Source organism: Esox lucius, chromosome 24, assembly GCF_011004845.1.
Source record: "Esox lucius isolate fEsoLuc1 chromosome 24, fEsoLuc1.pri, whole genome shotgun sequence".
NCBI classification, from domain to species: domain Eukaryota; kingdom Metazoa; phylum Chordata; class Actinopteri; order Esociformes; family Esocidae; genus Esox; species Esox lucius.
In genome coordinates this window covers 20,913,144-20,925,203 of record NC_047592.1, presented here as the reverse complement: position 1 = coordinate 20,925,203, position 12,060 = coordinate 20,913,144, and the positions used below count along the sequence as shown (strand labels likewise).

The window sequence follows — 12,060 nt, the reverse complement described above, 5'->3', positions numbered from 1 at the left end:
CCCTGTATTGTGGGTTACTACACATTCCTACTAAACACATTACAAAACCATTATCATTGTTGTGTAATTGATCGTATGGTGGATGGTATCATTAACTGTTGGTCAAAGTAGAGATACAAAGATAACTTATCTACTCAGCTTTTCTAAAGACAGTAAAATAATGTCATGCAAAACAGTTAGTGAAAAATAATCATTGGCCTGGACTGTGAGACTGACCATATAGCTGACCTGTATACCCAGCATCAAGTAACTGAACCTGGGTATATCCTTGGTCCTGTTGGGGGTCCTGGTTGGTGCTCTGGGGATGGACGGGCCTACAGGGAGAGAGACATTATTGAAGTACACAGACAATATGTTACTGTATAAACAAACATAGGATAGAGACAGATGTAGTCACCAGAATATTCTGTCAGAAGAGGAACCTGTAAAGAAAAATGCAAACTATTAAATCAGGTCAAGTCATAATTTATTTTTGTATCCAGATCATGACAATAAAACCTAGGAAAATGTAGAACTGTCTTTCCTTTGCTCTTTTTATATCGACAAAGCAGGACCAGGAAGATGGTCAGTAGAACAGCAGCAACAACCGGACCCACAACCACTCCTACTAGGACTGATGTAGAGGATCCATTTACTACAACATGAGAGAGAACAGCACAACATCAGAATAAATTAAGTAAAGGATGATGGAGCACATAAGTAAAACAGCAAAAGGTCCCACAGCACATACATAATTCAGAAAAACAATTATATTTGACTGATTTGTTATATTACAAAATGTAAAATTAACAAAATATTTTAATATGCAGTACTCCACATGAATGAGTACACCCCAACATATTTCTCAGAAAATTATCTGTCTCTCTATAGAATTAATACTTTCTATGGGATCCTATGCAATAAAATATTCCAGCAACTCTGGTTCATTGCCTTTTTTTCCAAGTTTTTGAAAAAAGTGACTTCAGACCATGGAGCAAAAAATTTTATACCCCAATGAAACTTTCAGGAATTAAACATGGTAAAATGCTAAATAACTAGAATTCAACAACAGATGAGTCTAACCAATCATCACAGAGGGTGCAGCAATATAATGACATTTAAGGGTGGTATTTAACCTGTACAATCTCCTCCCAGTCAATGCTGACAATTATGGCCCCACATGGAAGAGAAATGTCATGTCACGATGGTGTTGTGTTGGAGAGGAGGAACCAGGCGCAGGCAGAGTGGCAGTCGATGATGATCATTTAATAGAAAATAACACACTTAAACAAACAGAAAGAAAACAAAGGGCTGGCTTTGCAGCAAACCGACACTCACCACTGCCGTGAACATATGAAGAGAGGGAACAATAACCAACAAATGGGGGGAGCAGAGGAGAAACATTTAAACACATACTGATGACTTAATTGGGACCTGGTGTGAGTGAAGATTGGAGACAAGACAATGAAGGAGTCCGGGGGGAGTTTGTGAACAAATGGGAAACCAGGAAAAGCGATCTTCTCATTACATAAAAATGGTCAGGGCTACAAGACAATTAGTAAAACAATGCTAATCAGTCAGAATACATTAGCAAAAGTTATTAAAATATTGAAAAAGGATGGACATGTGACAAGCATTCTGAGACATACAGGCCGACCACTGAAGTTAACACCTCCAGATGAGCGTTTTGTCCTGAGAAGAGTTGAGGAAAATCACCATGCAGGTTCATCACAGTTAGTGAGCTGTAGAAAGACAAACTGGGGTGACTGTTTCACGTGACACGATACGACGTATGCTGTACAGGAGTGGCATGCAAGGATGTCGTCCACGAAGGAAGCCACTGCTAAAGGCCATGTACAAAATAGACTGTTTAACATTTGTTCATAAAAGTGAAGAATATTGGGACTCCATCATTTGGTCAGATGAAACAAAGGTCAATCGTTTTGGACACTACCCACAGTAAAGCATGATACCCATAGTAAAGCATGATACCCACAGCAAAGAATGGTACCCACAGTAAAGCATGGTACCCACAGTAAAGCATGGTACCAACAGTAAAGCATAGCGGTGACAGTGTTCTTCTGTGGGGTTGTATGAGTGCTGCAGGTGTCGGGGAATTGCACTTCATTGAGGGCATCATGAATTCACAGATGTACTGAGAAATACTGAAAGAGAAGATGCTACCATCTCTCCACACCCTGGGTCACTGGGCTCTCTGTCAACATGATAATGACCCAAAATATACAAGACCACTGCTGCATTTCTGAGGAAGAACAGGGTGAAAGTGATTCAGTGACCAAGTATGTCACCTGACCTCAACCCAATAGAACACCTATGGGGAGTTCTGAATAGACAGGTCCAGCATCATTCTCCGTCCAGCATCCAGTCTCTAAAAGAGCTCATTCTCCAAGAATGGACAAAGATAGACGTGGCAGTATGTCACCAACTCCACTCCATGTTCAGAAAAGTTGGTGCTGTCTTTAAAAATCATGGAGGCCATACAAAATATTAGATTGGGTAGAATTCGTTGTAGGGTGAACTCATTTTTGCAACACCACATTTGAATAAAATCTTTTAAGGTGTTCTTGTTATGTCTTGCCCCTTTCAGTTCCTTGTTTTACCATGTTTTTTCTTCCTAGTGTTGTTCCTGAACACAGTTCATCTCCTGTGACCGGTCCATTAGCACATTATTTAGTTCTGGCCATTTGTGTTAGTACTTTGTGAGGTATTGTTTTTTTACTGATTCTGCTGAGCCTGTTTTTGGATTGCATTTAAAATCGTTGTAGCCTTCTGTGTGACGACCCTTCTTGCCCGTTTTTTCTCGCCTTTGATTTAGCCTGTCCCTTCTGTACCGTCACCAGTTATCTGACCTTCCACCTGTTTTGGAATATGCCTTTTGCCTGACGCCTTTGGATTTTCTGCCACCTCTGACTCCCAGTGTACCGACCATTTGCTTGTACCTGGACCACGAGAACTCCCCCTCCTACTGTGTTTTGGGTGAAAATAGAAATAGCGCTCTGCGCTTAAAACCCACATTACCTGCCCTGTGTCGTATTCATTACAAATATATTATTTTCTTGTCCTAATGATGTTGGTGAAGACTTTTTTATGTTCTTAATAAAATCAAATCTCAGTTTCTTCAAATTACAGCTAATTATTCTGGTGTTCACTGAGAAATAGATAAAAATCTTCATTTTCAAAGGGGTGTAATCATTTACGCTGAGTACGGAAGATTACCTTCTTTCTGCATAAAATGTCAACTAATTATTATATTAAAACTGTTAGACTCACCAGAAACCTGTATGTGAACTGGTTCACTGTACTGGGTGTAGTAAACAGGGTCTCCTCTCCCAGCTCTACACCTGTACTGTCCTCCATCAGAGACACTGACCTGGCTGAGTGTGTAGGAGGATCCAGAGGTTGTAGCTACTGGTTCAGAGTCTTGTCTGTGTCTGTACCAGTAAAACCTCCATCCAGAAGACTCTACAGTACAGATCAGTGTCACACTGTCTCCTGTCAATATGTCTTTTTGGTCTGAACTCAGTGTGACGTTCAGCTGATTACCTGTTGGATTTAAATAGGTTTGTTTAGAAACAACACACTACTACTAACATCACTATGATACCAAGTAACAACACACTACTACTAACATCACTATGATACCAAGTAACAACACATTACTGATGGAGTTTTAATAGTGAACTCACCAGTAACACTGATGTGGATGGAAACACTGAGTTGTGATGACTGGGATACTATATTATCATTACTGTCTTTGTGCCACTTATATCTCCAGTCACTGTCAGACCCCACTGATCAGGTTAATACAACACACAGAAGTAACTCACCATTCACAATGATACTGACAGGTTGACTGATGGAGGTAGATTTGGGTCTGGAGTCTCTCTCTCCCTGACACCAGTAGAGACCCTGGTCAGACTCAGAAGCTCTACTGATGGTGAGGGTGTCTCCTGTTACTGTGTGTCGGTCAGACAGGGATACTACAGTACCATTACTGTCTTTGTACCACTTATATCTCCAGTTACTGTAGGACCCAACTGAACAGTTCAGAGTGACTGTCTCTCCAGGATACACTGGGTTTGGCTTTACCAACAGTGTAGCTTTAATCTTAGCTGTGAAAATATAGACACATAATCTAATGGTATGTTTATTTATAAAACACTGCCAATAATAATTTAACAAAACACTACCGATAATCATTTAATAATCCATGACCAATAATACCTTAATAATACACTATCAATAATATTTTTATTTTATCCTACCAACAAAACTTTACAAACAGCCTACAAATAATATTTTCCATTATATGATCACCATATTTTAAATTATTATATTAAATTAGGAAACAATAATTGATTATTTATGTAAAAACATATTATGATCGCAGTAATTAAATATTAGTGGTAGTCAGTAACATGTGATACCTAAGAATACCTTCAGTTAAGCAATTTTATTAAAATATGTTAGACTCACCAGTAACCTGAATGTGGACTGTTTCACTGTACTGGGTGTAGTAGACAGGGTCTCCTCTCCCAGCTCTACACCTGTACTGTCCTCCATCAGAGACACTGACCTGGCTGAGTGTGTAGGAGGATCCAGAGGTTGTAGCTACTGGTTCAGAGTCTTGTCTGGGTCTGTACCAGTAAAACCTCCATCCAGAAGACTCTACAGTACAGGTCAGTGTCATACTGTCTCCTATCAATATGTCCTTTTTGTCTGAACTCACTTTGGCCTTTGGCTTAATACCTGTTGGAATTGGTTTGAGTTAAAAGATCCTGTTAACAAACGCACACTAATACTAACACATCTTTGCTACCAACCAACAACAAGTTAGTGGTAGAGTTTTAATAGTGAACTCACCAGTGACACTGATGTGGAGGGAAACACTGCGTTGTGACGACTGGGGACGATCTGTTCTTCTCCCCTGACACTGGTACTGACTCACCTGGTCAGACAGAGTGGTGATGGTTTTAGAAGGTGAACCAGGACTCAGTAGTTGTTTATTTCTGTACCACCAGTATGTCCAGTCTGTGTAGTCTGATATGTCACACTGCAGAGTAACAGTCTCTCCAGAATAGAGGAGACCATGAGGAGAGACACTCACTGAAGTCATGGGCAGACCTGTAGAAACAGTTATATAAAGACAAACATCAGATATGAATATTTCTAAGCAACAATTTTCCCATTAAGGATTAAGGATTCATACATTAAATATGTTTTAAATATGTTTGTGTATATGAAATACAGGCTGGTTACTTTGCTCTGTCTAGGAGTTGGTGAAACATTTGGTTACAAATGTGGGGACTTCAGCTATAGGTTTAACCACTAAAGGAATGCCTTGTGGGGAGCAATGAGAAATCAGTGGCCTATGCAACCAGACATGACCAAGCTAACTGAGATGACACTGAAGGATGACATGAGCTGTGAACAATTCATTCAGGACTTTCTAGAAGCCTGGATGTTGGTGACAGGAAAAAGTAGGGCTGCACAACTGCTGTTCTTACACACCCTGGTGAAGAATCTACCACAGCCAGTCCAAGCCAAAGTAAAATATGGGCTTCAATGCCATGGATTGGAATGTGAAGAAAAGTCACATCAAACATCTTGTCAAGCATTTTTGAGACGCTCAAAAGGAAAAGACAGAAAACCTGAACCAATCACAGGCCAAGCTAATTAGAAAACAACTAGCAGAATTGGAGCAGAAAAACAGCAAGGAAAAAGTAATAACACAAGCAGCCATCTTACCAAACCAGCCCACCCCTCTGCACCAAAAATCAACCCAGCAGAAGACAATGGAGAAGGACACTCTGGCTGTGCAGTGGTCCAGCAGACCTCAATATGCGGATTTGTATACTCAGAAAATATCCCATCCCATTATTTGGCACAGGTAGCTGAGTTATTGGCCATTGTTGTGGAGATTTCTGAAACCTGATGCATTCTTACTGATTAAAGGACTGAGTCCCATTGTTTAGATAGGTAGAGGAGTGTGAGAGAGGGATCTGGTATTTGTCCTAGGGGGCATTCTTAATTGGTTTCAGTAGATTATAGGGTAATCATCAATGACTGTTTGTCCAGGTGTTGTGAGTCTCCTCCTAGAGTTGATGAGGTTACCCATGTGGGGGGGAAAGCCCGCTCTTTGGGTAAACTCTTATGTGACAAGACAGATGGGCAGCATCTTACCACACCCCTTTTCCTCCCTTATATACAGTTGAATGACCTGTATGGAGTTAGAGACTCCTCGGATGATTATGTCTGTAAGCGTTTGACGCGTCTCTCTTATTTGTAAATAAATAATAATAAAACTGTTAGAATGTGCCAAGAGAACTTTGTCTCTGTTTCTTACTCCTTTAAGAGGGTCGATCGATGGAATTACCATCACACCCTCACCCACGCTGGTAAATTAGGGGATGACAAACGACTGACTGTATACAGTGACTCCACTTACACGGTTGGTGTAGTGTGTGGTTGGGCAGGTGTGGGCAGCTAGAGGATACCTGACTGCAGCAGGATCCCTTGTTAAACATTGTGACTTGATTAGAAAAATGCTTGATGCTATGAAATTACCTTCAGCTCTTGCAGTAGTCAAATGTGCAGCACATACAGGAGGTAGAGACATTGTGTCTCAAGGTAATCATATAGCTGACCGTGCTGCTAAACAAGCAGCTGAAGCTCTGAGCCCAGTTGAGTTTCACACACGCCCTTTGGATTGAAGTGATTGCTCCCTGGAAGACGTACTGAACATGGAAAAAGCAGCAGTCTCTAAACACCTGTTCTGTGTTTCCAGAGGATGCATGCACGACCCGACTCTGGCCTGTGGCGCCAGGTGAGCTCTGGGAAGGTGGTTGACCCCACGGATTTGATTTACTTAATGTGTAGATCGGCACACAGTGTTTGCCACTCTCCAAAGGGGGAGATGGTAAGAAAATTGTTAGCCGATTGGTTTGTTCCAAATTGTGCAGAACATTGTCAAAAATTCATTTACCAATGCCAGACATGCCAAGAGCACAATATCAAAAAGGGAATTCAAACAGTCCCTGGATATATGCCACCCCCTATGGGCCCGTTTACCCACTTGGTTATTGATTACATTGAAATGATTGAATGGCGCGCGAACAAGCAATAATGCTTGGTTTTAAATGATAGATTTTCACATTGGGTGGATGCCTTTCCCACTGCTAATTGGGACTCCAGATCCGTTGCGAAACATCTGGCGTTTCTGCGTTTGCACCACACTTTCATCAGATATTGGCACTCATTTCACAGCAGATTTGATCAAAGAGATGTGCAAGAGCTTAGGTATCAAACAAAAATGATCATGTGTTTACCATCCTCAACGTATAGGAATTGTTGAAAGAGCTAACAGAACGCTGAAAAGCACATTAGGCAAAGCAGGCAAAGAGACATTAATTAATTGGGTTGAATGTTTACCATTAGCTCTGATGAATATGAGAGCCTCCGTAAACAGAGGCACGGGCCTTATGCTTCATAACATTTTTACAGGAAGACAATGTCTGTACCCTCAATGAGACCTCCAAGAGTATCTGGATTAGAAGAGTTTGATCAGGAGATGAGTAAGTATTTGAAAGGACTAACCTCTGCTTTAAGACGTGTGTATTCACAGGTATGACAATCTCATGGTCCACCTCCAGAAAACCAGGACATCTTTGTACAACCAGGAGATAAGGTACTTGTAATGGTCTACAAGCGCAAATGGAGACAGCCAAGGTGGCTGGGGCCGTACCAGGTGATCTTGAGTACACTAACAGCCGTCAAAGTGGAGGGCCGACAAGGTTGGATTCACCTGAATCATTGCAACAGGTTAAATGGTCCGAAAGAGGTGACCGCAAATGGAGAAGAAGAATTGGAAGGACACAGAGAAGTATGAGCTGCGGTGGGTTCTTGTCATTAACAATAGGACTGGTAATAATGACAATACTGACTAGAAACTCCCTTATTCCCTGATAAAGACTTAATTAATACACAAACTGACCTGATAGGGGATAAACATGTGCAACATAGAAGAGAGACAGAGTGGAAGGCTTTCGGCTTTGATGCCTCAGCAGTATAAATTGCAGACCCATGGGCTGGTAGAAATATGTGGTGTCAACAATTAACCCATTCCGTAGCAATAATGGATGCCCCTGTATAGTGACCATTCCAACTCCTAGCACATGGTCTACAATTATGGAAACAATACCAGAACTATTGGCGAATAGCATGTCAATTTGCAGCACTGTCATGTTTATATTACCATAATGTTGACCTGTGTGAAAGCTATGTTGTTGAAATGGGTCGGTGTAATGATGCCAGATGGAAAAGAGGTAACCATGGCGCTATTATCGGCTGAAGTTCCCTACCAAGATGACCCTGTTGAAATTGGTGATTACAAGTTAGAGGACTGTATGTTTGACGATGACTGTTGACCAGAACCCCGTCCCGATGTATCTACTGAAGAAGGAATAAGGTTGGTTGGGTTATTGAGGTAATTCTAAATTACTCCGAAGGGTCTAGTGTTTGTTTTCTCTAAATGTTGGTATCTTTTCAGATGTGTTCTGGAGATGATGTCATCCACTGGGGGTGGAGCAAGCTGTTCCAGGATCCACAGACTCCTGTTTTCTGTCTTCTTCTCATGGGATCCTGACCTGGATTCTACATCATCTGTTTTCTGTCTTCTTCTCATGAGATCCTGACCTGGATTCTACATCATCTGTTTTCTGTCTTCTTCTCATGAGATCCTGACCTGGATTCTACATCATCTGGTCTCATGGAATCTCAGCCTGGGACCTTTCATATTCTGCGTCTACACTCTTCTACACTCTTCTACACTCTCACACTTCCATAATGTTTGGGAATGTTGGTTTTTCATGTTAGTGATGAAGGACTCCATTTCACACTTTCACTTATTATGTAACTCATGACAGCTTACTGATATTTGTTTTTTCTGTGATATGTTACTCTGAGTATAGTTTTAGTGTGCAAGTTCAGCTTAGTTGATGTTTCTGATCCTTTCTGTTATTAGGTTTTCCCCAAGCCTGGGATTTCCATAGGATGATGGTTGGGACTTAGTGCCCTTTTGTCTTTTTCCAATCCTTGGCTAATTGTAGGATTAGTTGTTTTACCTTTGGGTTAATGGTGAACTCACCTGTAACACTGATGTGGATGGAAACACTGTGTTGTGATGACTGGGATACTATATTATCATTACTGTCTTTGTACCACTTAAATTTCCAGTCACTGTCAGACCCCACTGATCAGGTTAATACAACACACAGAAGTAACTCACCATTCACAGTGATACTGACTGGTTGACTGCTGGAGGTAGATTTGAGTCTGGAGTCTCTCTCTCCCTGACACCAGTAGAGACCCTGGTCAGACTCAGAAGCTCTACTCATGGTGAGGGTGTCTCCTGTTACAGTGTGTCTTTCAGACTGGGATACTACAGTATCTTTACTGTCTTTGTACCACTTATATCTCCAGTCACTGTAGGACCCAACTGAACAGGTCAGAGTGACTGTCTCTCCAGGATACACTGGGTTTGGCTTTACAGTCAGTGTAGCTTTAGTCATAGCTGTTAAAACATAGACACATAATCTAATAGCATGCTTATTTATAAAACACTACCAATAATACTTTAATAATACACTACCAATAATATTGTAATATTAAACTACCAAATAAATGTTACAAACACACTACAAAAATACTTTCCAACATATGATCATCATATTCTCAATCATTATATGAAAAGAGGAAAAAACTATTGATTATATAGAAAAATATATATTATGATCGCAGCAATTTAATATGTGTGGTATTGTCAGTAAAATGTTATACCTTAGAATACCTTCAGTTAAACAATTTTATGGAAATGTGTTAGACTCACCAGTAACCTGTATGTGGACTGGTTCACTGTACTGGGTGTAGTAGACCGGGTCTCCTCTCCCAGCTCTACACCTGTACTGTCCTCCATCAGAGACACTGATCTGGCTGAGTGTGTAGGAGGATCCAGAGGTTGTAGCTACTGGTTCAGAGTCTTGTCTGTGTCTGTACCAGTAAAACACCCATCCAGAAGACTCTACAGTACAGGTCAGTGCCACTCTGTCTCCTTTCAATATGTCCTTTTTGTCTGAACTCATTGTAGCCTTTGGCTTATTACCTGTTGGAATTGGTTTTAGTTAAAAGATACTGTTAACAAACACACACTAATACTTACACATATTTGCTACCAACCAACAACAAGTTAGTGGTAGAGTTTTAATAGTGAACTCACCAGTGACACTGATGTGGAGGGAAACACTAAGTTGTGACGACTGGGGACGATCTGTTCTTCTCCCCTGACACTGGTACTGACTCACCTGGTCAGACAGAGTGGTGATGGTTTTAGAAGGTGAACCAGGACTCAGTAGTTGTTTATTTCTGTACCACCAGTATGTCCAGTCTGTGTAGTCTGATATGTCACACTGCAGAGTAACAGTCTCTCCAGAGTAGAGGAGACCATGAGGAGAGACTCTCACTGAAGCCATAGGCAAAACTGCAGAAAGAGTTATATAAAGACAAAAATTAGACAAGAATATCTCTAAACAACAATGTCCCCAATGAAATATAATAGGATAACTAAAGATCGATGCATCAGCCTGGTCTACATGATAGACTATGTGTTTTACAACAAAGAGACTCATAACAAAACATAACGATTGTAACGATGACGCACAGTTGCACGCTTGTTTGTTTTACGCGTGCCTATATTCTAAATAGAAAGAAGAGTAACTACCTCCCTGCGTTTGGCTCCCTTATTTCACGCACCTTGACACACCTTTGACAGAATACCACACCTGAGCATGGAGTCAGCGGGGAGCGACCTTATCCATCAGCATGGGAGCATGATCGCGTCCCTGGGGGAGGCCGTGACAGAGATGGTCCAAGCTATGCGGCGGTTGGAGGCGAGGCTGCCACCTGAGCAGCAACCACCACCAACACTCAACCCGGCCGAAGTGCCCCTGCCATCGTCTCCACCGTCGCAGAGGAGGACCATTCAGCTGAGCCTTCCTCAGGGATTCAGCGGAGACGCAGCCCAGTGCTCTGGGTTTTTGCTCCAGTTGGAGCTCTACTTCGCCTCCATCAGCCCTCACCCGGGGGATAGGGAGAAGGTCTCGGCCCTTGTCTCCTGCCTGAGGGGCAAGGCGTTGGACTGGGCCAACTCCGTTTGGTCCACTAACGGGCCGGAGTTGGCCCATTACGGGGCGTTTGTCGGCCTCTTCCGGGCCGTGTTCGATCATCCGCCCGACGGCAGGGAGGTCGGCGAGCGTCTCGTGCACCTCAGGCAGGGGACAAGGAGCGTACAGGCCTTCGCCCTGGAGTACAGGACCCTGGCGGCGGGGTCGGGCTGGAACGAGAGGGCACTTACTGATCATTTCCGGTGCCACTTACAGCCTGACGTCCGTAGGGAGCTGGCATGCCGGGACGCCATGTTGACATTCGACCAGCTCGTCGACATGGCGATCCGGCTGGACAATCTGCTAGCCACCCGCGGACGCACCGGGAATGATCAGCCCCCTCCGGTACCCCCCGTCGCCAGACCTGAACCCATGGAGGTGGGAGGTGCCGCACCTAGGGAGACGGTGCGGTCTAGGGAGTGTTCCTTTTGTGGGAGGAGGGGACACTCTGCCTCCCACTGTTTCCAGCGAGAGAGGGTCGAGCGGAGGAAGCCTGACACCCCTACACCGAGTCAGGTGAGTAGACCACACACACTGTCAGGGCTCTCTGCGAAGCACATGACACTTTTGGTGGCCTTCCCTGATTTTCCTACTAACTCCCAGTGTAAGGCGCTCGTAGACTCAGGCGCAGCTGGGAATTTTATGGACAGCGGTTACGCACAGAGACTGCGCATTCCGCTGGTGCCATTGTCTCAACCTAGGTCCATTACGGGCTTAGACAGCAAACCACTAGGCACTGGTCTCGTTGAGCACGTCACGGTGCCCATCACGATGATCGTACAGCACACCCATACTGAACAAATTGAATTCCACGTTATCCACTCACCTGCTTTCCCTGTGGTGC

The 12,060-nt window shown here is 42.9% G+C and overlaps 1 protein-coding gene across 1 annotated transcript in view; it reads right to left on the bottom strand.

Annotated features, from left to right (window-relative positions):
* Nucleotides 1–9,976, bottom strand: part of LOC117592785 (protein piccolo-like) — an 11,880-nt gene extending 1,904 nt beyond the window's left edge. The window contains exons 1-9 of the mRNA XM_034290434.1: nt 9,887–9,976; nt 9,287–9,571; nt 4,864–5,124; nt 4,477–4,749; nt 3,847–4,112; nt 3,271–3,301; nt 524–634; nt 398–422; nt 217–314 (exon numbers count right to left, since the gene is read on the bottom strand). Coding sequence (XP_034146325.1) covers nt 217–314; nt 398–422; nt 524–634; nt 3,271–3,301; nt 3,847–4,112; nt 4,477–4,749; nt 4,864–5,124; nt 9,287–9,569 — 1,348 coding nt within the window. The 5' untranslated portion in view covers nt 9,570–9,571; nt 9,887–9,976. The remainder of the gene's footprint in view (nt 1–216; nt 315–397; nt 423–523; nt 635–3,270; nt 3,302–3,846; nt 4,113–4,476; nt 4,750–4,863; nt 5,125–9,286; nt 9,572–9,886) is intronic.
* Between the last annotated feature and the right edge of the window lie 2,084 nt (nt 9,977–12,060).